The 22,568-nt window shown below is 42.1% G+C and overlaps 2 protein-coding genes across 3 annotated transcripts; both read right to left on the reverse strand.

The window, feature by feature from the left end:
• Nucleotides 1-2,490: 2,490 nt before the first annotated feature.
• Nucleotides 2,491-9,936, reverse strand: CMTM3 (CKLF like MARVEL transmembrane domain containing 3). Its single transcript, XM_015817569.1, has 5 exons — nt 9,817-9,936; nt 5,890-6,045; nt 4,096-4,191; nt 3,621-3,741; nt 2,491-3,331 (listed from the first exon to the last, which is right to left on the reverse strand). The coding sequence occupies exons 1-5, from the start codon at nt 9,934-9,936 to the stop codon at nt 3,306-3,308; spliced, it is 519 nt and encodes a 172-aa protein (XP_015673055.1). The 3' UTR covers nt 2,491-3,305.
• A 3,726-nt stretch (nt 9,937-13,662) lies between these two features.
• LOC107288891 (chemokine like factor) lies at nt 13,663-19,063 on the reverse strand. 2 transcript variants are annotated; one of them, XM_015817554.1, is made up of 4 exons: nt 18,985-19,063; nt 16,577-16,735; nt 14,893-14,988; nt 13,663-14,346 (listed from the first exon to the last, which is right to left on the reverse strand). In XM_015817554.1, the coding sequence occupies exons 1-4, from the start codon at nt 19,051-19,053 to the stop codon at nt 14,266-14,268; spliced, it is 405 nt and encodes a 134-aa protein (XP_015673040.1). In that variant the 5' UTR covers nt 19,054-19,063; the 3' UTR covers nt 13,663-14,265. The 2 variants fall into 2 exon arrangements, with proteins under 2 accessions (XP_015673040.1, XP_015673041.1); XM_015817555.1 differs by lacking the exon at nt 18,985-19,063 and adding an exon at nt 17,810-17,920.
• Between the last annotated feature and the right edge of the window lie 3,505 nt (nt 19,064-22,568).

A 22,568-nucleotide genomic window follows, 5' to 3' on the forward strand; every position in this document is an offset into this window, starting at 1 on the left:
ATTTTTTTGTGGTTAATCTAGTCCTACTCTTGTCTACGGAGTGCTTTAGCTGAAAACCAGAAGTAAAAGCCAGATTCAGCAAAAATGTAAACTGCGATTTTATCATGATAAATGCAGGCCAATTGCCAAGCACCTGAAAGGATGACTGTGGGGAGTGTGTGTGTCCATTGTAACTATGGAACTGGGTCATAAGTATCTTTTAGGGGCTCCGTCATAAGTCAAGGATTACCTGCCTTGATCAATGGATCTTGATTTTCAAGGTTAAGAGGAGTGTCTTCTGATTGAATCCCTCAGCTCTAACGTATAATTGTTTAACTCTCATGCAACCCTTACTACTGTTAGCAACTTCTCTCTAATATGATTTTTTTTTTAAAAAACAAAAACTTAAGCCATTACTTTGCCAAATATGGACACCCATCAAATTTCCCTTGATGCGAATACCTTGCGGATTCAATTGCACAGTAAGTAAATGACTTGAGGCAAAAGTACCTTTTTTTAATAAAATACACTTACAGTAAAAACAGGCTAACATAGTATCAAAAGATTACAAAATTCAGATAGCATAAGATTCACATAATCAAATCATTAACCCATTTCTCAATCACTTTATAAGCAGCATGTACAGTATGTCTAAACGGTGGGATTCAAATATGTGAACAACCGGTTTTCTGTGTGGATGCCGCTTCCGGAAGTCCATTCTGGGCCTGGGCAACAAAAAATTAGCTACCGGTTCTGCCGAACTGGTGCAAACTGGCTGAATCCCACCACTGTGTCTGAATCATGCAAGTAAATACAATGGAACTGAGCTGCTCATTTTGTATACTGTAACTGAAGTGGCTTCTGGATACCTTTATTTTTATGCTGTTTCTGATTTGTTATTTTAGGCATAACCTGAGATTACCCTAATCTTAAATCAAGCATTCGTATCAGTGTACAAATTCTGGAATTAAATTTGTACAGGTAAAATTATATTCCAGAGATGTTATTTAAGAAACAGACAAGTAAATTAAGACTTAATAGCCTTCGTTTTTATGATTCTGTTAGTATTGATTTTCACAGGTACATTACTGCTTCATGCCAGCCAGTGAAACACTACATACCCTTTTTCTTTCCATTTCTGCAAAGTTCCAATTTTATAATCAAATGATAGTTCTTGGAGATTGTTTTTGATCAGCTGATCAAAAATACTTGTCTTCTGCAACTTTGCATATTATTCAGGTTTTGAATCCCGTTGTGACTAAGGCATTTGAATTATAGACCAAAATGGGTCTGAAATCTGTAATGCAAAGATTATTTTGAACAAGGCCTGAATTGTTTCCCTGAATGAGATTAATATAAAAGTTATTAACGTAACCAAGAATAGGCCATTATGATTGTTCTCACATCTAAAATACCCAGATCTTTCCAGTTAGTGCAGATATTTAAATAATATGAAAGCTAGTGAACACCTTAAAATGAAATATTGCCATAGATTTACTCCACCTACAGTTCCAAAATGTGTTCCTTGTTCCATTTGACCACACTAGGTTACCGTCAATTGGGGAAAAAAATATCACAGATTAAACCACATGCAAATGACTATATAAAAAGAAGCAAAGACAGTAAAATGATCCTCAGGGGAATTCCAGAGAAGCATATACGGAACTGTTATGTTAACCCAGTTCAGAAGCCAGCCTGCTGGGTCTTCTTTTATTTTTAGGACCCGCCTGCGGGATTTATCAAAAGTCATGTTTGCTTTGTCTTGATAACTGAACCTAACTACAAAACTAATACAAATTGGTACTAAGCATATTAAATATGGCGTAATGATATATTGCATCATAGTTTCCTTCATTATTAGTCCTTGTTGGGTTATCACTATTTGGACTGGCAACTCTTACTAAGCAATTGCAGTTGTTAAGGGAGACAATGTGTGACTAAAACAGACTTGCGTGCCCTCACTTCTGCTGTGGTTATTGAGTCACCCCAAGTCATTAAGCGAGACGTCAAGTGGCTACGACTTGGATTTTTACTGGCAGCTTCCCCATGGACTCTTGTTTGTCAGAAGCTGGTTGTGAAGGGCACAAATGATTATGTTGACTGCAGGACAGTGTGATGCTCATAAACACCTGCTGGTTGCAAAGCACGCAAATGGCAATCACAAAACTGCAGGGATGCTGCAACAGTTGTGAAGGTACTTTTTCAGCACTGTCATAACTTAGAGCAGTTGCTAAACAGGGCAGTTGTTAGATATGGAATACCAACTGCTGGTATATGGGAGGGAAAAAAACCCCAGAAGGAGCATGAATGTCTTGTTCACACACTACCCTTAAGATTCTTTTTGGTAATTTCTAGTTTTGGATCAAGAGAACATGTCCATCTAAAAAAAAAAAAGACCACTGGGTCTTGCATAGTTTTCTATAGCTCATCACTCAAAATTACTGGTGGAGCTATCAGTCAATCAAATCAAATCTTGGTTATAGTCATAGGCCAGAATACAAGCAATAATTTATAAAGTTAAAACATTAAAAAAACTAAATAATATATATACATTATTTTTAGTCTTTATTTTTTTAAACTGTGTAATCTTCCCCCCTATCTATCAAATTATTGTTCATATTTCACCCTTCTTATGCTGGTATATGACTGTAATAAAGATTTGATTGGCTGGAGTGGCAATCAGTGTGAGCACCTTCATGTATCTTCCTTGAGGAATGATGTGTTAAAAAGGGGCTTGGTACGTCTAGGCATGTAATTACTGAATATCTGACATGATTTTAAGGAAGCATCTTACTTTGGCTTTATTCATGAGGGATTTAAACATATTTCCATTATTGCTGAATTTGTCCTGAGTTTAAATTTGATCTAAGTTTTAAAATTGACAATAAAGCCCCCTTCTAACAAATAAGCAAGCTATTGTCTTCTGAACTCAAGAACAAAAACCTTGGAATAAGTAGAAAACTTTTTTTTTTTAAAAAAAAGAGCTAATAAAGTTCGTAAACTTGATCAGGATGTCTACTTACTACTAAAGAAAGTCCATGTTTTTATGATGTTAATATACACTATATACACCCCGATAACATAAGGGGGCATTGTCTACTGCAATGCTGAGTCTCGGCAGTAGATCACGTTTTTCAGTGTAAATTATACACACAATAATGTTCCCAGCATGATTCTGGTGATCCCAGTTGTAGTAACAACAATCTGTAAAATTCACTGTTAAAATATTCAAGTTCACTGAAAAAGATTAAAATACTCAAAACATTCATTCTTCCTCTGCTTTTGCTCTTTTCCTCTTTACACCTTCCTCCTTTTCCACTGAGGTTTCAGTCGGAATCTGAATCTGAGTCATCTGTAAAAAAAAAGTAACATGAAGAATAACTAAGTGATACTAAGAATAGGGAATGGACTTTTTTTTTAATGCAAGGCGGTAGAAGATGACAACTAACAAATGGGAAGTAACCATGTTAATTGTAGCTTTTCATTTACATTAAACCAGAGCAGTATTTTTCAAACTTGGCAACTTTTGAGATGCGTGAACTTCAACCTCAACTGCACCAAATCATTAGGTAGCAATGTTGCACTGAAACTCTGAATAGCAAGTGTGTTTGGATAGCAACACAAGAACAGTTCAAACCTACTTTCTGACTTCTGTGGTTTGGGGGTCTCAGAGGAATCTTCCTGCTTTAGAAATGTTGCCAGGTCATTAAAGGTGAAATAGACATAGGCACAGTAGACGACGGTAGCAATAAAACCAAATACCTGAAGATCAAGATAGAGGAGATACGGAAAACATGAGTTTTTAAAATATGGAGGGGGGGGAAGAAGAGGAAAAGAGCTAAAATGGGTAGAAATAACAGAATTCAGCCCCCATCCAGTGTCTCCATTTCTACTTTTGACTCCCTTGTCTTCAACTCTTGCATGCAAAATACAGAATAACAGAGTGGGAAGGGACCTTGGATATCTTCTAATCCAGGGGTCCCCAACCTTGGCAACTTTTAAGACTTGTGGACTTCAACTCCCAGAATTCCCCAGCCAGCGTGGTTTGTGAAATTAACTGTGCTGAGAGGAAAAAAAACATTGTGTACAAAGTTCTGCTCAGAAACGGAAGCTTACCCCCGCTGCCTTCGATGCAGTGTCCGTATATTTAGAAACAGCAGCAATGGAGATGGCAAAATAGATAATAGCAGCAATAATTCCACACAAAAAATCCTGCAAAACAGAAGATTGTGAAGAAGATAAAAAGTTTACATGCGGAAATCTGCGGCCCTTCACTTGTTTGCTGAATTCTAGTTTTCACCAGACTGAACCAGCTGTGGTCAAGTTTATTAGGGATCCCTGCAACTATTCAGTCATAATTTGGAGGTCCACAGCTCACCCACTAGTTCTGCTCTGGCCAGCCTTTTCCAACCTGGTGTACTTCAGATGTGTCAAGATCACAACTCCTGACAAACTCGGTCAGCCAGCCAGGATCTGGTGAAGATCCTTACTCCTTGCTGGGATAAGTTGCAAGAGTCTTCTTTAATTGTTGAGTGTCCTGTGCCCAGCATTTATGAGATGGTGCAGAAATGCTTTGGCTGGGACACAGCATAAAATCTTCTATTCCTTGAACCAAAAGGAATCAGATCGGTCACCGGGGGCTGCCGAGTCTTTGAAGGCCAGAAAGAGACTACTGAAATATGTTAATACAATGTCCATATTTGGAGTACACAGACATTTAACTTCTCTTCTTTTCCCTGCACAAGGAAGAAACGCAAATGTAAACAGCCTGCAGAAAATCTGCTTTCTTTTTTCTAGTGGGGATGACAACCACTGGCATTTGAATTACAGAGCTCAGCTAGGTTAATATCTCAGTTATTATTATATATCTGAGTTACAGCAGAGCAGTCTTTGACCGTAAATTAGATGGCTAATGGAAAATAAATGAACAAATGGGGTGGAACAAAACTCAACGGCAGTGCTGTATTTCCCTCCCCCCCTCTGTTTTGTTTTGCAAAGTAAGTTTTCCTGGAAGGCCAGCATCCCCTGGCGGTCATCGTGGAGAACACGGAAGCTCTTAAGCGATTGTTTTCCTCAAGATCTGGCAGGGTTTTCAGTATCACAACAGCTTCACCATCAGGCAAGGCCACCCATCATTCAGAAAGCAGATTTCAAAGGTAGCTTGCTCAAAAGCCACCTGTGGAATGCCGTGGAATACAGGTAGTCTTTGACTTATGTCTAATTACTTAACAGCTGTCTAAAGTTATGATGGATTTCCTAACACTTACAACCTGGATTTGAAGTTCCATTGCCATTCTCCCACCACAGTCATGTGATCATATTTCTTTTTGCGGGGAGGGGGGCGCCTTGGCAACCAGCTAGCATTTATGGCTATTTACAGTGTCCTATGAGCATGTAACCTTGATTTATGACTTTTTTTCCCTGGAAAACGGCGTTTATTTCCAGTTTCTGGCAAAAAAACCCACTCATTGTGGACAATGGAGTTGCTTAATGACCGTGGTGTTCACTTAATTGGTGTGGGGATTCACTTAATTGCTGCAAAAAAAGGATGTAATATTGGGCGTGGTCGAACGGTGACCTGCTTAATGACCAGCACAACTCACGGCTGTACTTCTGGGCTCAATTACGTCCGTAAGTCAAGGACTACCTGCATCTGACCCCAGGCATGGAGTGCTTTGTGTTCTGTATCTCAGGTTCCAGGAGTAACTCTCAAGGTAGTAGCAGCGCAAAATACCAGCTGTTTCTTCTCCCTACCCATCATCAGGTTTTCTGGAACTGATGGAAATACAACCTCAACATGCTTTGAAATGATACCATCTCCCTCTTCTCCTTCCCTGGCAGCAAAATCACCCTGCCAGCCCATCTGATAACTGCATCCCAAGCAGCGGTAAACCCCATTCAGCTACTTACCACCAAAAGCCAATAGATGCCTCGGAACTTCTCATTCAGTTTCAGGGAATACGAAACGAAAAAGCACAAAGCGAGCAGGAATGTCAGTAACGGCACCATCATGAAAGGTGCAGCTGTGGAAGCGATGTAGCAGATGAAGATGGTAAAGGAGAGGGCCTGAAGGACACAAGTGGAAGAGCGTGGTGGTTACCCATGAGCAGATGTGCTGCGGTAGATCCGTTGGCCTCCACTCCGCCCAGTATTCCTGCAAATCCCATCCCATCCCGACTGGTGTCAGGTTTGCTTCCACCATCAGAATGTTCTTGGAGGGCTCTTCAACGTCTTTTTAAGGAGGTTTAGTTAATACTGCTTAAGTGTGCTTGACTAGAACTCAGGAGAACACGAGCTCCAGGCTTGCCACAGGAATGGAAGCTAGGTGAGTGGCTTGGGGCCAGTCTGCCTTTCTCAGCCCTAAGAAGAGTGCAAGGGCAGGCCTCTTCCCCCCAAAAAATGTGCCAAGGAAAGGTAGCAATAGCAATAGCACTTAAGACTTATATACTGCTTCACAGTGCTTTACAGCCCTAAGCGGTTTACAGAGTCAGCACCTTGCCCCCAACAATTTGGGTCCTCATTTTACTGACCTCAGAAGGATGGAAAGCTAAGTCAGCCTTGAGCCGCTCAGAATCGAACTCCTGGCTGTGGGCAGAGTTAGCCTACAATACTGCATTCTAACCACTGCGCCACCATGGCTTATGCCATGGACTTGTCTCTGCAATCACCAGGTATCAAGACTGACTTGAAGACATTAAAAAAAAAAAGCACCTCTCCGACTTCTCCCAGATTCCTTTTAAGGCTGCAACCTATTACTTCTTCAGCATTAGCCCTTGAACATCACATCTTGCCATTTTAAGAGTCAGCAACTCGCCTGGCAAGTTGTTGACCCAAAAAATTCTTGAGGACATGAAACCCTACGTGCTAATTTTGGTGAGTTGTGCAGATTAGGGCCTAAAGAGCTACCCTGGCTTGATATGAGAGATGATGGGTTACATCTAAATCGTGAGAACACACAGTGGATGCTTTCACAAAACTGTTTCCAGGGGAGCTTAGCCATTCACAAAACAGATGTTGTGGGAGATGTGACCGGTCACCAATTATCCACTTACTATTGCTCGTTGTTCCTCTTTCACCCTCTGAAAGGTTCTCTTATTTGATTAATTTTGCCTTTGGGGGACAGGAGACAAATAGACCCCTTTCTAAACCAGCCATGGACCTCCATCCAGATTTTTTTTTTTAACTTGTTAAAAAGACTTCGTGGAAAACCCAAGAGTCCAGAGACATTCTTGGACATAAAAGACAGTGCAGGAAGTTGCGTTGTGTTTTGTTGCCTGTCAGCTCTGTTTAATGTTTCTTTAAATTAAAAGACTCTTTAAAAAAAAATCAAACTCAAGCTCTAATCTGGGGGTTGGTGGATACCACTTCCTATTCCTTTGACTTCTGCAAAGGGGCCTGTTACAAAAAAAGTAACACTGCAAACTTCAGACTGGCTGTGAAATAAGAACTCGAAAAGGCAGAACGACTTCCAAGAAACCCAGCAGTTCCTGTATCTTTTTTTTTAAATCCAGGAAGTTTTTGCGAATAAGCAGTATAAACGGTCTTAAAGTTGCCAAGTTTGAAGACCCCTGCCTTAGAGAGAAAGCAGGATAAATAGACAAAACAGTAACTGCTAGTGGGAATTTGTTGGATTTTGGCAAACCCAGGTGGTCCTTGACTTATAACCATTCATTCAGCGACCATTCAAAGTTACAACAGCCCTGAAAAAGTGACTTAGGGCAGTGGTTCTCAACCTTTTTAATGCCGCGACCCCAACCGGTCGTAAGTCGAGGACTAAACCGGTCGTAAGTCGAGGACTAAACCGGTCGTAAGTCAAGGACTACCCAACCGGTCGTAAGTCGAGGACTTTCCCTGCCCGGGAGCGCCGCGCATGCGTGGTTCCGCCCCCTGCGCCGGCCGAGGCGTAGCTGGCAAGCGGCAGAGATGGAGCAGGCTGACCACCAGCTGGCCCAGCCCAAGGGAGGTAAGGCACCCGCCAGAAAAGGGGAAAAAATGGTGGACAAAAAAAATGGCGGACAGCCTTGCTTGGCGATCCCCGTGAAATGGCCGATCGACCCCAAATAGGGTCCTGACCCACAGGTTGAGAACCACTGACTTAGGGCATGTCCTCACCCTTATGACCAATACAGCATCCTCATGGTCCTGAGATCAAAATTCAAACGCTTGGCAACAGGTGTGTATTTACCATGGTTGCAGTGTTGTGCGTGCGTGATCACTCTTTGTGCCAGCTTCTGACAAGCAAAGTCAACGGGGGAAAGCTGGATCGGCTTAACACCATGTGATTCACCTAACTTCTGCACTGATTCATTTAATAACCATGGCAAAAAAGGTCATAAAATCAGGCACAAACTCACTTAAAAACTCCTTGCTTGGCAACAAAAGTTCTGGCCGGAATTTGCAATTATAAGTCAAGGAGTCCCTGTCTAACCTGCGCAGAATCTTAGAATCAAATACAAAAGAGCAAAGGGTAATTTTCCTAGATTAGATGGGAAGGGCTAGTGACTTTTTTTGCTTGATTGATTTACTTACCATTGTTCCTCTTAAGAGATATTCCTGATTTTTCTGAGCTACTTAAGGTTGATAGGCGGTTAAAATCTGTGCTTTTGTTAATCCCGTCATCTTTCCTGATAGGGCTAGATTCAGCAGGTTTAGCATGTCAGCACCTTAATCTGTGGTTAATATCTATGGAGAGTCTCCAGTCATCCAGGCCATGGTTGTCCCAAAGGTGCTTTTTCAAAAGGCAACTGGATCTTCTTTCGTTGTTTTTATCAGAAGATGTTTTGCATCTCATCCAGACACTTCTTGGATGAGAAGCGAAACGTCTTCAAATAAAAACAAAGGCAGTCCAGTTGCTTTTCGGAAAAGCACCTTTGAAACATCCGTGGTTAATGTTAACTAGGTTTGGCTTTAGCAAGCCATATTCATAACCTTGCTGGTTGTCAGGTCTGAAGAGGCTTAGGGCAAGCTGCAGAAATCTTACATTACGGGACTAGAACTGACACCGATTATGTCATACTTGGCACAATGCGTTTTGCTTTGTCTGTCCTGCAAACTCAGCCAGTGCATTTTTCCCCCAATGAACTACAGTCAAGCAAACTCTGATTTAAGAAAATGTAAAACCAGTATGGTAAAAGTTTCTGAACTTCTGTGATCACACTAGAAAAATGAGTTTTCTTGTAGTTTTTCTCATCATCTTATAGATCAAGGATCCTCCTCCTTTTTCACGGACTGAGTCAGTCCATCATCCTGCTCCTCATCCAGGGCTCAGCTGGATAGCTCTGCAGAGTCCAGACGTTGTTGTTTCCCCTATTACACAACCATCTTAGGCAATATACCCCCTTGTGGTGCTTTTATTCTGTTGTTCCCGATTAATTCAGGATTGGGCATAAGTGTGTGTTGGGAAAACCCACTCCATACGCTGCTAGAACGGGGCCGCTCAGCGTGTCGTGGGAACGCCGTCTCCGCCTTCTCTCGCGGGGGTGCAACACGCAGGGGGCTCCGCCGGGGGAGGGGGGGCGTGGCAGGTCTATCTTGGGGGGGGAGAGAGACTTCTCCCCGGTTTCTCCAAGGAAGCGACCCCTTTGCAATCATCCCCCTGCCAAATTCCCCCTGCAGGCGCGGTGGTTGCAGAAAGCGTCGTCTGAACGCTGCGCCCGGCCAGGGCTTCTCCCCTTTCTTTGCCAGAGATGAGCTCACCACCCTGGGCCCGCCTTCCCCACCCGATCAGCTCCCTTGTCTGAACTTTGCAATGGGGAGCGCCGTTCCCCCTTCCTTCCTTCCTCCCACCCCACCCCCCCCCCCCCCCCCCCCCCCCCCCCCCCCCCCCCCCCCGCTTACCGCCTGGGCCAGCAGCAGCAGCCCTTTGCGGGAACTCAGGAACGCCTTGAAGGCCAGCAAGAGGCGAGTCCCCGGCGGCGCCTCGGCCGGCTCCGGCTCTTCCCCTTCGCAGCGCTCCATGCTTCGCCTGCGAAGCGACTCCGCCGCCGATTTTGCAAGCAGCGCCGCCCGACGCAAGCCCGGGGTGGGCTGGAGGGGGGTGATTAGTTCTTTGCTGGCTCCCCGGAGGAGGAAAACGGAAACCGGGCGGAGATGGCACAAACTTTGCGCAAACTTTGCGAGCGGCCACCAATCCGGGTCGGGGCTGGGGGAGAGGCAGGGAGGGGGGGAGGGAGGGGGCCTCGCCGTCTCGGCTCCTCCTCCTCCTCCTCACTCCTCCTCCTTCTTCCTCCGGCGCCTAAATTGAACCCGCGGCGGGGTCTGCTAGCTTGGAGAGCCCAGGCGCGGAAGGCAGAAGCGCCCCCTTTTACGCAGCCAGCTGCTCCGGATCGCGACCCGCTGGGAGCGCAAAGCCCTGCCCGGCTGGACCAGCCGCGCTTGGGTTGCGCGTGGAAGTCGCAGCGAGCGAGTCCCGCGCGCGGAAGCGCCTCCCGGCGTCCCGTGTTCGTGGGAAAGCTTGAGACTCGCTGCCGCCTGCAAACGGCTGGCGCGCAAAAAAAAAGAAAAAAAAAAAGTAGGTTTGTTTCGCTAACGCGGGGTTTGCTCCAGCCTGGGCAGCTCTAAGAAGACCCCCGTGGACTTTTGACTCCCAGAATCCCCCCGCCAGCAACTCTGAAACCCGAGGGTGCTTTTCCAAAAGGCAACTGGATTTTCTTGCTTTGTTTCCTTGGGAACGTTTCGCTTCCCCTCCAAGAGCTGAGGAAGCTTCTTTGGATGGGAAGCGAAACGTTTTCAAGGAAACAAACCAAGAAAATCCAGTTGCCTTTTGCAAAAAGCACCTTGGGGATAACGGTGACTTGGATGACTGAGACTCTTCATAGACACATGTCTTTAAAGTTGCCTAGCTTGGCCATCCTTGCACTAACTTGATCATCCAGAACAACAGAATAGCCCAGTTGGAAGGGAACTTGGGAGGTCTTCTAGTCCAACCCCCTGCTCAGGCAGGAAACCCTATAGCATTTCCGACAAATGGTTGTCCAATCTCTTCTTGAAAACCTCCAATGTTTGAGCACCCACAACTTCTGAAGGCAAGTCATTCCATTGGTTGCTTGTTCTGTCAGGAAGCTTCTCCTTAGTTCTAGGTTGCTTCTCTCCTTGATTAGTTTCCATCCGTTGCCCTTGGTAGGGCTGTTGTGTTTAAAGCAGATTTGGCTCTCCCTTTGTGGTTAATAGGGAGATCATTCCACCTTTGGACAGATGGACAAGTCTGAGAAAAATATGTAGGGTTTGCAAAATATGACCTTGATTGGTGAGGATGCCTCGTTGGTAAGGGGAACCAAGCAGGGATGACATTAGGAATGAAAAATGTTTAGTCTTTTTGCAAGAAATGCAAAATAAGCATGATTTAGAAGTATGCAGACATAGTTTTGACTTTATGTATATCTTAATTATGGTGGGTAATTAATGAAGGCAAAATCAATAGATCGAAGTGGCAGGAGAAAGACTTCAGAAGACTACTGAGAATCAGTGAGGCCAAGAAGCTAACCACAATGCTTTTTCTTAATTTTCACCTGATTAAGCGTGGGAAGTAAGGGAGATAAGTTAACTATCAGTAAGAGGATGCTACAGGGCAGGGGTGTCAAACTCGCAACATCATGTGATGTGTCGCGACGTATCACAACTTTTTTTTCCATTGTTGGCAATGGGGTGGGTGCGGTTTCGCTATGATGCATCCGGCCCGCGGGCCGGCAGTTTCACACCCCTGCTATAGGGTCTTCCAAAATCCTACCCAAATTTAGCTGGGAATTTGGGGAATCGTTATCTATTATATATGGAAGGCATAATCGAGCTTTTTTGGAATTTCTGGGAAAAGTAATTTCAGCAGAAAACAAACGTTTAACAACCTTTATAGGTAAAAAAGGATCCAGGATTTTATAAACATGAATAACTTATACTCCTTTGCTTGCTTGAGGTATAACATGGAAATATATTTGATTCTACTTTAGAGATTTTTTATTGTTTATAGCAAATGGAGCTGTAAACTCGAAGGAATGTAGTTTGTCTTCACTATTGCCTGTTTAGACAAGCAAAAAAATGCCAACAGCAAAAACAATCAAGTTACATGTCCTGGTTTTTGCCTCCACTGTATGAAACTTTCAGGAAGGTGATTAAGATTCAGAAATTGACATTTTGCAATAAAATGCTTAGTCTTTCTTTTTTCTGAAATATCACCATGGGCAGTTTCTACTTCTGATTTTTTTTTTTAACCATTCACCTGGTTTTTTGAAAGCCTTAAGTTTGTTTCCTTGTGTTGAAAGAAGCTTTACCTTCACATACTGTTCCACTTTTCCATGTTTTGTATTTCCAAACATTTATGTTACCATACCTTAAATCATTTTAAGTTTCAGTTAAAAACAAATAGAAGGACACAGTTCAGTGTTTTCATTTTAACCAATTCATCAATGGCTTTAAATTATTTTTCCTATTTTTAAATTTCTCAAGAGGTCACAGAGCTGGGGAATATTGGCATGTTCACTGGAAGAATTCACATAGAGGAAGACTTGGTGGGTTGCACGAAGCCTTTTAAGCCAACAATTCCTCATCTCTGGTTTATCTTAGGTCAGGATCGGAAACTGTAGGATGGCCTTATTTGGTTTATCCTGGTGCACAAAAAGACATGTACAATTTCAGCAAAAATCTTCAGATCTTCTCATTGTGGTGTAGAATGAAAAGGAGAAGCAAGTCTTAAGGCTTGTTTGGCACGCCCAACAGTTGAGCTTCATGCCTGAATATAGTATTTCTCTCCCCCCCCCCACAAAAACGTAATTGCAATATTATTGCTAAGAATGGGGTATCTGCTTTTTTTACAACATGCGCCACTCAAAAGTTGAGTTAGAATTAGGAACTAAAACATAAATATTGTGTGTGTGTGGGGGGGGGGTTGCCCTAAGGAAATTGCTCAATAAACTTGTTTAATGTTATTAAGAGGTGGAAAAATGTAGTGTTATTCCATAAGAGCTAGTTTGGTCTAATGCAGGGGTCTTCAAACATGGCCCTTTTATGACTTTTGGACTTCAACTCCCAGAATTCCTCAGCCAGGCATGCTGGCTGAGGAATTCTGGGAGTTGAAGTCCACAAGTCATAAAAGGGCATTTGAAGACCCCCTGGTCTAATAGTCAAGGTGCCAGGTTAGAAAGCAGGTGACTGCGAGTTCTAGTCCCACCTTAGCCCTGAAAACCAATTGAGTGAGCTTGGGCCAGTCCCTCTCTCTCAGCCCAACTCGCCTCACAGGGTTGTGGTTGTTGTTGTTGTGGGCGAAAGATATGTTGGGTAGGTTCTCTGGCTTGAGTTGTTTGCAAAAACAATAAAGATGGGATACAAAAAAATACAAATGTTACTTACTGCTACATCTCTACTCTGCATTTTCAGACAATATTCCAATAGGTTGTTTTGTCTGACTTTAATCTTTTTGTGTGCTTTGATAAGATTTGCCAAGTTGTGAGTGTGTCTGCATTTGTGCAACGACGAATGGCCAGAGGCTGAATGTTTAATTGGAAAGTCGGGAGTCACTGAACACCCCCATATTAACTCAACACACTGAGTGAACTCAGTATTCTGTTATTATAAGCAGCCTAGTCAATGGTGGTGGCTTCTTAAGGTGGCATTTTGTTGAAAACGCTAACGTTTTAAAAACTTTTCTGAATGGGGAAAATGTACACAATAAACACCAGGCACCCTAATATTATTGCAGGTAAACCTTTTAATTAAAAACGTGAAGATTTAATACAAACCAGTTCAAGAAGATATACCCCATAATCATTTTCTAATGTTATATGGTTAAAAACAGCTGTTTTATAAGACACAAGGTATTTTTTTTTAGGAACGGTTGCTTATACTGCTGAAATAAATGAACTAATTTGATAAAGTACACAGTAGTCAAATGCTAGGTGCCATTAAACTAAAGGCACAAAATCCCCTTCAAGTAAAGCATTTTAAATCACAGCTAATTTGATAGGGTTCAAACGTGTGCTCAGTTTCGCCTTTTGAAATCAATAGGATTTAATAAAGCTTGACTGACTCAACTGGAGTCGAAAGCATTTAGGAAATACAGAGAAAGTGTGACAAAGAGCCTATAGCAAAGCAGGCTTTTAAAATGGATAATAACAGCTCTCCCAGTCCGATGACCTGCTGGTATTTTGTCCCAGCTGCACACAATAAAGTGCTTTATGCATTGGTTGTGGATGATGGGAGCTCTAGTCCAACATATTTGTATAATGTTACATTAGGAATGGCTGTTTTATATAGTTTATTTGGCTCCGTCGGCCATTTTATTTTTTGGATACCTTCCTACTATGACCTATTAAAAGTAACTTTTCTCAGGATCAAAGTAGCATCTATTATACAAAGAATGCAAAGTATCAAACAGAATACCTGTAAAAAAGGGGAAAAAAATAGCGGTTCAGATTCCACACAAAAATGAAAAACACAGAATCACTGTTAACATCTAAAGGCTAGTTAATAGCAACTTTATAGATCAGAATTTAGTTTTGTGATTGTAAGAAATCCGGAAAAAATGTCTGTTACCTCATATTCTAGAAAACTTGCTTCCTATTTTTATGTTCTCAGCAAATGTAAAACAAGCTTCCCGTTTTAAAGGGGGAAAAAAACCATCTTCCTTTCAAGTAACTGCAATATATTTTCGGCCGATTTGAGAAGTGGTACTTGCTAATGGCCTAGAAATATATAGTATTCTCTTTCAAATATGAAATGTGAGTTAAGTAAAATTGCAGTAAATGGGGGAGATGCTGGTAAATTGTTACTGTTGGAAGAGAGTCACATTAATCTGTGGTAGCAAGGACAAAGCCTGTTCACCAGGTACCCTCCCACAGGTATCTGTGGGTACCTGGCCCCCAGATACCCTTTAGGATGTGCCCAGCTAGTTTCACGCTGTACTGCTAGTACAGATGTCTTACTTACACCTCCAATTAATGTTGCGTCGTTGGTCTTTATTATTGTTGCACACAGGCCCACAATGATGAGAAATAGTGCTGCCACCAAGGAATTGAAAGCATCCTGAAAAACAAAGCAAAGAATATTATCTCCAGATCCAAGACGTTTTTGCTGTCTGGTAAAGAAAACTCTTCTCTTGAGTCAACCCAGTGATGCTTAGCAAATCTCACAAGGTCTTGTCAGAAATAAAATGCAGACATAAGTGTCAACGATCGTACAATAATTATTGGTCAATCACGGGTAAATGTTATTGACTTGGAATTTAGTTGACGACCTCCTCGAACGACTTTACACTTACGAATCTAGGGTCTAGACGTGTAGACTAGTTTTACAAATATAACGTAGTTATAAGAAAACGAAGCATTTTGTTTTCGTTGTAGGTTCTTTTCTCATTATTATTATTATTATTATTATTATTATTATTAGATAAAGTTGGAAGGGACCTTGGAGGTCATCTAGTCCAACCCCCTGCTCAGGCAGGAAACCCTATACCATTTCGGACAAATGGCTGTCCAGTTTCTTCTTAAAAACTTCCAGTGTTGGAGCATTCACCGCTTCTGGAGGCAGGTTGTTCCACTGATTAATTGTTCTAACTGTCAGGAAGTTTCTCCTTAGTTCTAGGTTGCTTCTCTCCTTGATTAGTTTCCATCCGTTGCTTCTTGTCCTGCCTTCAGGCACTTTGGAAAATAGCTTGACTCCCTCTTCTTTGGGGCAGCCCCTGAGATATTGGAACACTGCTATCATGTCCCCCCTCATCCTTCTCTAAGCTTTAATATAACTGCTGGAAAGAAATTATTTTTGTAATGGGCAGAGGTTAAAGCTCCACGGAAAAATTATTTTGAGTCATCTTGAGATCATTAAAAAAGTGAAGGATGAGTAATCAAATGCTTAATGCAGTAACACCCAGTGACATTTTATAAGTAGTACCCCAAACAGAAAGTAAACAGTGTTTTAAGTCTGAATCGCTTTTTATTGAACAAAGTCTGTATCATTGTAGCTAATAAAAAATGATAGCCAATATATTTAGAAGTATATTTAAAGCATCTTAAATATAATATCACAAATGGTGACAAGTAGACGTATTTTGAAGAATAATTTTAGGTTTTAGGCATTGCCCAAAATCATTCATGGAATTTAAGCTCCTGTTTTCCATATCGAGTTTGTTTACATTTTTCAGTACTATCTTATTCTGTGTTTTTACTTTTATTTCTTACTGGATAAGTACTTCTTACTTAGAAAAGAAAATCTGTTAGTTTGTAAAGACGGAAGAGTAGGAAAATGATAATCTGAAATGGTCTGGTGGATTAATGCTTTTCGTTCAATGAAACTAGTCAGCTAAATATAATCCTAAGAATTATCAACATTAGATACGTGATTTATAAGTAGATCTAATGCCACTAATTTCACAATGTTAAATAGAGCATACTCATCAGAAGCATGTTTAGAATGAATAAATGAATGCATGCACACAAGCACACATACGAATGAATCAGACCAGAGATAAAACTATACAAAACAGTGGAAGTCTTTTTATAATGTCTATTTTTCCAGGAATATGACTGGATACATTAAGTACTAACCTGACATCTGCCTTTTGCGTTAGCTACAGAATGTGTACACAAAGCAGTTGTTTGTAGAAAATCATACTTACAGCCAATGGCCAAAACATGAATTTTAACTGTTCCTCCAACTTCAGCAGATAGAGTAAATAGAATAAAAAGGTAATGACAAGTTCCATGATCACAAGGGCTAGGAAGGCTTCGTGAGATCTTTTAACAACAAAAGTGATGGTTGCCATAAGAGCTAGAAGCTGCAAGGAAGAAATAAGTAATTTACAAGACATCCTGCAAAGATACCAGATTGCTAAACTTTCTATTTGATGTATTAAAATAATAAAACACAAAGCTAAGAAATTTCACCAAAAGAAATGCTACACGTTTCTTTGGAATTCTAGCTAAAACAGACCATGGATATGACAAAATGGTCAGAATGTCTTGCACACAAGTTCTCCATGTGAAACACATTTAAATGGCAGCAGCAACTATAACCCAAGAGTTTGGAGATTCATACTTTGATTCTATTGATCAAAACAAACAGCCAAAACAAGGCACAACTTTCTTAAAAATGGAAGTTAAGTTTGCTGAGAGGTATTATGAAATAGTGGCTGGGTTTCTATTCCATTCTTTATTTGGTTATTGAATTAATTCACTTTCTTGTTTGCATGATCAGTGAATCATACAGAATAAGCTGGATTTGCACAAAATATACTAATATACACACATGAACACCCTTGGATGGCTCTGGACAACCACTGAATGGATAAAGGGATATGAAAAGTATTCATACAACACACCTACTCAGTTACAGACCTAGAAATATGGCTTGTTGGACCCTGTTTAGTTTCTTTCTGGGGTAGAGCTGATGTGTGAATCCAGAGATTAGGAATGAATATGAATGGTTCACTGCCTGAAAGTCAGACACTGAATTTTAAAAAATGTCTTATAATGAAAAAAAATGGAGCAATATGTAAAGTCTAGATGTATGAATATGTTAAGTGAGTGAGCTCATTTTATATTTACTTCATTTGTTAGTCAATTTATATGGCCACTCATCTCACTAAATATGACTGGGTAGAGCACAACCAAACATATTAATATTGTATGAATCCATTTTACCTTTTCCTTCAGCTTTACATCATTATTAGGTTAACCGCTGTTCTGCTTATTACTTTTTATATTTTATTTCATAACAAGATATACAAAAGCCAAAAAGACAAAGGGAAACAACGGCAATTGCTTTTCCAAAAAAAACCAGTGAGATTACGCATTTCTTGCGCTCTCTGCTTAACACTGGGAATAACTGCATTTTGTATTATTTCACACACCTGCATATTATATCTCTCGTATATATTTCTCACATATACAGTATAGATGTGGAGAGGAAAGCAGTTCAATTCAGCTACTGTGTCCCAGATGTTATGTGATGACAGGCGTTGCCCCGATGTGACTCTAAAAGTTATTTGGGAGGGACTTATTTTCTAGGATATATCCAAGGAGGAGAAGGTGAAAGAAAAGGAAAAAGAAGAGAAGGAGACAGGAGAAAAAGAAAAGGAAACAGAAAAGAAAAAGAAGAAAAAGAAAAGGAGGAATAGAGAAAAGATGAAAGGAGGAGAAAAAAGACCAGCAAGAGGAGAAAAGGAGGAAGGTGAAGAAAGAAGACAGAAAAAGATGAAGGGGAGGGGAGAAAGGAGATGGAGAAGGAGAAAGAAGATGGCAACGGAGAAGGAGGAGGAGAAGAAAGGAGATGAAGAGGAAAAGAGAAAAGGAGATAAAGAAAGGAGAAAAAAGGAAGAGGAAAGAAAGAAAAAGTAAATAAAGGAAGGAAGGAAGGAGGCAGGAGAAGAAAGAATAGGAGAGATGAAGGTGGAGGGGGGAAAAGATGGAGAAAGAAGAAGTAAGATGGCAACGGAGACAAGAGGAGAAGAAGAAAGGAGATGAAGAGGAAAAGGAGATGAAGGAGGAGAAAAAAGGAAGGAAGAGGAAAGAAAGAAAAAGTAAAGGAAGGAAGGAGGCAGGAGAAGAAAGAATAGGAGAGATGAAGGTGGAGGGGGGAAAAGATGGCGAAAGAAGAAGTAAGATGGCAACGGAGACCAGAGGAGAAGAAGAAAGGAGATGAAGAGAAAAGGAGATAAAGAAAGGAGAAAAAAGGAAGGAAGAGGAAAGAAAGAAAAAGTAAATAAAGAAAGGAAGGAAGGAGCCAGGAGAAAGAATAGGAGAGATGAAGAGGGAGGGGGAAAAGATGGAGAAAGAAGAAGTAAGATGGCAACGGAGACAGGAGGAGCAGGAGAAGAAAGAAAGAAGGATGGAGGAGAAAAAGGGAAAAAGACCTGAGAAGAAGAAAGAGAAGAAAGAAGGGAAAGAAGGAGAAGGAGAGAAGAAAGGACAGAAGGCGAACCAAGGGAGGAGACCCTCGGCGCGGCCACTCAGACCACCCTCCGGCCCGGCGAGGGAAGAGGAGGCGCTCTGCACAAGCTCAGAGGCTCGCCCGGCCTCCACCTACCATGCGGGCCGCCTTGAGGATGCCGCCCGCGGAGCGCGGGAACTGCCGGTCCACTTCTACCTTCTCCATGGCGGCGCTGAGAGGCGGCGGGCGGTGCCGGAAGGGGCGCCGGTTGGCGGGCGGAGGGCGAGGGCGCCGCGTTCCTCCACGCCTCCTCGGGCCGGCTGGGCCGTCCTACCCGGCCGGGGTGAGGCGGGGAGGGGATCAGATGAGCGCCCCCTCCTCCTCCCGTCCCTCTCTTTCCAGGCCGGCCTACCTCACAAGGCGGTTGTGAGGAGACAGATGGGCGTGGAAAGGGAACGGGGGAAAGAAATGTGGATTTGAGCATCTCTTTCTGCCCCTCTGGATGGTCTACCTTGCAGGGGGCTCGTGAGAAGGAAGCCACCAACCAGCCCAGCTTTTGGCCCCATTGTGAAACGGGACTTTTGGGGTCCGGTTTCAGGTTTCCCCATAGCTTGTAAGCTTGGAGTTGAATAAACCATGGTTAGTGTTATCCCTGGAACCTTTTATGGATGCTTAGTGAAGATGCTGTTCTTAATTCTCCCTTATTTTAGATTGAATATAATTGTATTGGTCAGATCGATTAGTGAGAGACATTGGGATCCATTTTAAAGAAAGGTGTCCTTGGCTAATTAATGCATGACAATGATATATATTCTCAGACTTTATTTTGGAAGAGCTTTGGGTGACAAAGGGAGAGGTTTCTTCTGCAAAGAAATATGAGTTGACAAGTGGATTTTCAATTATTTATTTAATCCATTTATACGGTCTGACATACATCACTCTGGGTGGCTTACAATTATTGGACAAGAAATAATCCTACATTAAACATATAATGTGAATAATAATAATAATAATAATAATAATAATAATAATAATAATAATAATAATGATAAAGTTGGAAGGGACCTTGGAGGTCATCTAGTCCAACCTCCTGCTCAGGCAGGAAACCCTATACCATTTTGGACAAATGGCTGTCCAGTTTCTTCTTAAAAACTTCCAGTGTTGGAGCATTCACCGCTTCTGGAGGCAGGTTGTTCCACTGGTTAATTGTTCTAACTGTCAGGAAGTTTCTCCTTAGTTCTAGGTTGCTTCTCTCCTTGATCAGTTTCCATCCGTTGCTTCTTGTCCTGCGCTCAGGCGCCTTGGAGAAAAGCTTGACTCCCTCTTCTTTGGGGCAACCCCTGAGATATTGGAACACTGCTATCATGTCCCCCCTCGTCCTTCTCTTCGTTAAACTAGTAGATTATACTGGTTAGGTTCAGGGTTTATGCTAAAACATAAAGTAGTGTTTTTAGTTCAGGCTTCAAAAGTGTTGCATACAAATCTACTTCAAGTGGCTTTCAAGCCATAATTAATGTCACTATCATGGCTTGTACCAATATAACTTCACCCGTCTTTTTCTGCTCCAAAACTATGATTAGCTTTGCTAAAGGAATTCCGGTATCGCAACAGGAAATAATTTAGTAAGAACCCTCTTACAGCACTGAGATAAAAGCAACTCTTTGAAATACCAGGATATTTATTATTCTTTGCGTAGACTCAAATATTAATTGTGCTTCTTGTTTATTATTATTAGCAGTTGAACATTTGTTTCAAACTTGCACCTGGAATTGTTTTACATGACTTAGGAATTTTGACAATATGTTCCAATTATTTATACCATGTTTACACCACTGTATCTAATCTTGACTATGAAGGGGTAATAGGGAAGCAAAAGAACAATTCATAATAAAACTCAACATTGTACAGTCAGAAATGGCTGCCTGGTTCTTATCAGTCAGATAAAATGGCAGTGTAAAAGGGGGTTTTCAGGATTTTCCAGAATGCCAAGAGTAAAGGGGCAAGTTTAATTTGATGGGTAGCACGTCCCACAATGCTGCCCCTTTCTTCTCTCAAAATCACTGAATTGTATAGCTGGAAGGGACCACGAGGTCATCTATCTCAACCCTCTGCAGTGCAGAGGAAAACCAAGTCAATGATCTTGAGAAAGGTCTGTCTACCCTTTTTGTCAAAATCCTCATTACGTTCCTCTTCCATAGTTCCACTTTTCTTACTGTTCCTGCTGTCAGGATTTTTTTTTCTTAACCTCTGTAATTTATATCCATTATTTCTTGCCCTGGTTTCCACGGAGATGGAAGAAAGTGGGCAATTATGCAAGTCCCCCTCCCAATGCTCCTGGAAGATGGCAATCTCCTAATATAATGTGTTGCTGGAGGGCAGGCTGGGACCACTCATAGAGTGAAAAGGCCATGTTGATACATGAGAGTTAATTGCAGGCCACAATGGGAGACCTGGCAAGGCAATCAGCTGTTTGGTGGCTAACAATGCAGAGGCAGTGATGGAGCTGGCATCCTGGGCAAGGCCTTGAGGTGTTTTGCAGCATGTCTTTCAGGGCAGAAGTGGCTCTGAAAAGTTAGCCAGTGGTGACATTTGATGACAATGAACTGGTTTTCCAAAAATGCTAGTAGACCGCACAAAGCTGCTTGTGTGTTTTGATCATCACTTATATTTTTAATTGGGCCTGGAGGGGCCTGGGAACCAGTGCAGTGACTGTGACGTGGCATTATCCCACAACTGTGGGATACTAATAGTTTGGCTATTACCTTGTGTGCGAGTTAGAGCTTCTGAGCTCCAGAGAGTGTGTGTTGCAATAGTCAAAATTATGGCAATAAAGATGTGACTTCCTGTCCGCAACATTTCTCATCCAGTTATTCCGATTCTTTGTTCTCTGCAATGTTTTCTGTGCAATCCGTAATGGGGTTAACAAATCCATTATATTAAGCTATAATTACAACTAGCTTGATTTCAGCATCTTTGTGAAGCCAGATTATTTTGTATTAATTCACCGACATCTTGGTTTGCTTTTACACTCATTTTAATCCCTTCCAAATCAACGCCCCTGAAAGCAGCTCGGCCCCCAAGCTTCCTCCTTCCGTTATATATTCAAGATGGACAATATTTCATATCTATTTGCTATGTATAAGTAGTGATGTGGGTCTATACATATGTTGTTTATAGTATGTATTAAGTGTGTGTCATGTATGTGTTTCACTTTGAGAGCGGGCAACTCAATTTCACTTTTGATGTGTGCCATTGTGCCCACAGTATGAAAATGACAATAAAGGTTATCTTATCTTATCTTATCACAACCCACTTGATATAATTCACTTTTTTTCTTCCTTGGACTTCCATAATACACTGATTCCCTCGGGTGTGCAAGCGGTCTGAGCTCGCCCGCGTCCAAAAGCCCTCGCCATGCTTAGCGCATTGTGCGAAGGATAGTTGCAAAGGGTCAAAACCGAATTGCACCCGCCTGCCTGCGGCTGACCAAGGAAAAGATCTTCCAGCTTGCACCCCCTGCTCGTCCTCCAGGCCACAAGGCTTGAACTACAACTCCCAGCAACCCCTTGGCAACCTGGGCAGCTGCGCGCCTCCCCTTGTCCCCGTTGCAAAAACGCAGCTGCTGGGCTCGCGCCCGGGACTGGCGGCGTCTACGAGCGCAGCTGCTCCAGCGGCGGAAGGAAGCGGCTCGCCCACCCCGGCAGCTGCTCTTTCCGGCCTTTGCAGCGCGGCCGCCCTCC

The sequence above is a fragment of the Protobothrops mucrosquamatus genome, unplaced genomic scaffold, assembly GCF_001527695.2.
Source record: "Protobothrops mucrosquamatus isolate PMUCROS unplaced genomic scaffold, P.Mucros_1.0 scaffold605, whole genome shotgun sequence".
NCBI lineage: Eukaryota > Metazoa > Chordata > Lepidosauria > Squamata > Viperidae > Protobothrops > Protobothrops mucrosquamatus.

Coding starts and splice junctions, on each gene's coding strand:
- CMTM3 (XM_015817569.1), bottom strand. CDS start 9,936: ATGGAGCGCTGCGAAGGGGAAGAGCCGGAGCCGGCCGAGGCGCCGCCG. Junction 6,046..9,816: donor TGCTGCTGCTGGCCCAGGCG/GTAAGCGGGGGG, acceptor TGTGTCCTTCAG/GCCCTCTCCTTTACCATCTT. Junction 3,742..4,095: donor CTGCATCGAAGGCAGCGGGG/GTAAGCTTCCGT, acceptor CTTGATCTTCAG/GTATTTGGTTTTATTGCTAC.
- LOC107288891 (XM_015817554.1), bottom strand. CDS start 19,053: ATGGAGAAGGTAGAAGTGGACCGGCAGTTCCCGCGCTCCGCGGGCGGC. Junction 16,736..18,984: donor TCCTCAAGGCGGCCCGCATG/GTAGGTGGAGGC, acceptor TCTTCCTTGCAG/CTTCTAGCTCTTATGGCAAC. Junction 14,989..16,576: donor TCATGTTTTGGCCATTGGCT/GTAAGTATGATT, acceptor TTTGTTTTTCAG/GATGCTTTCAATTCCTTGGT.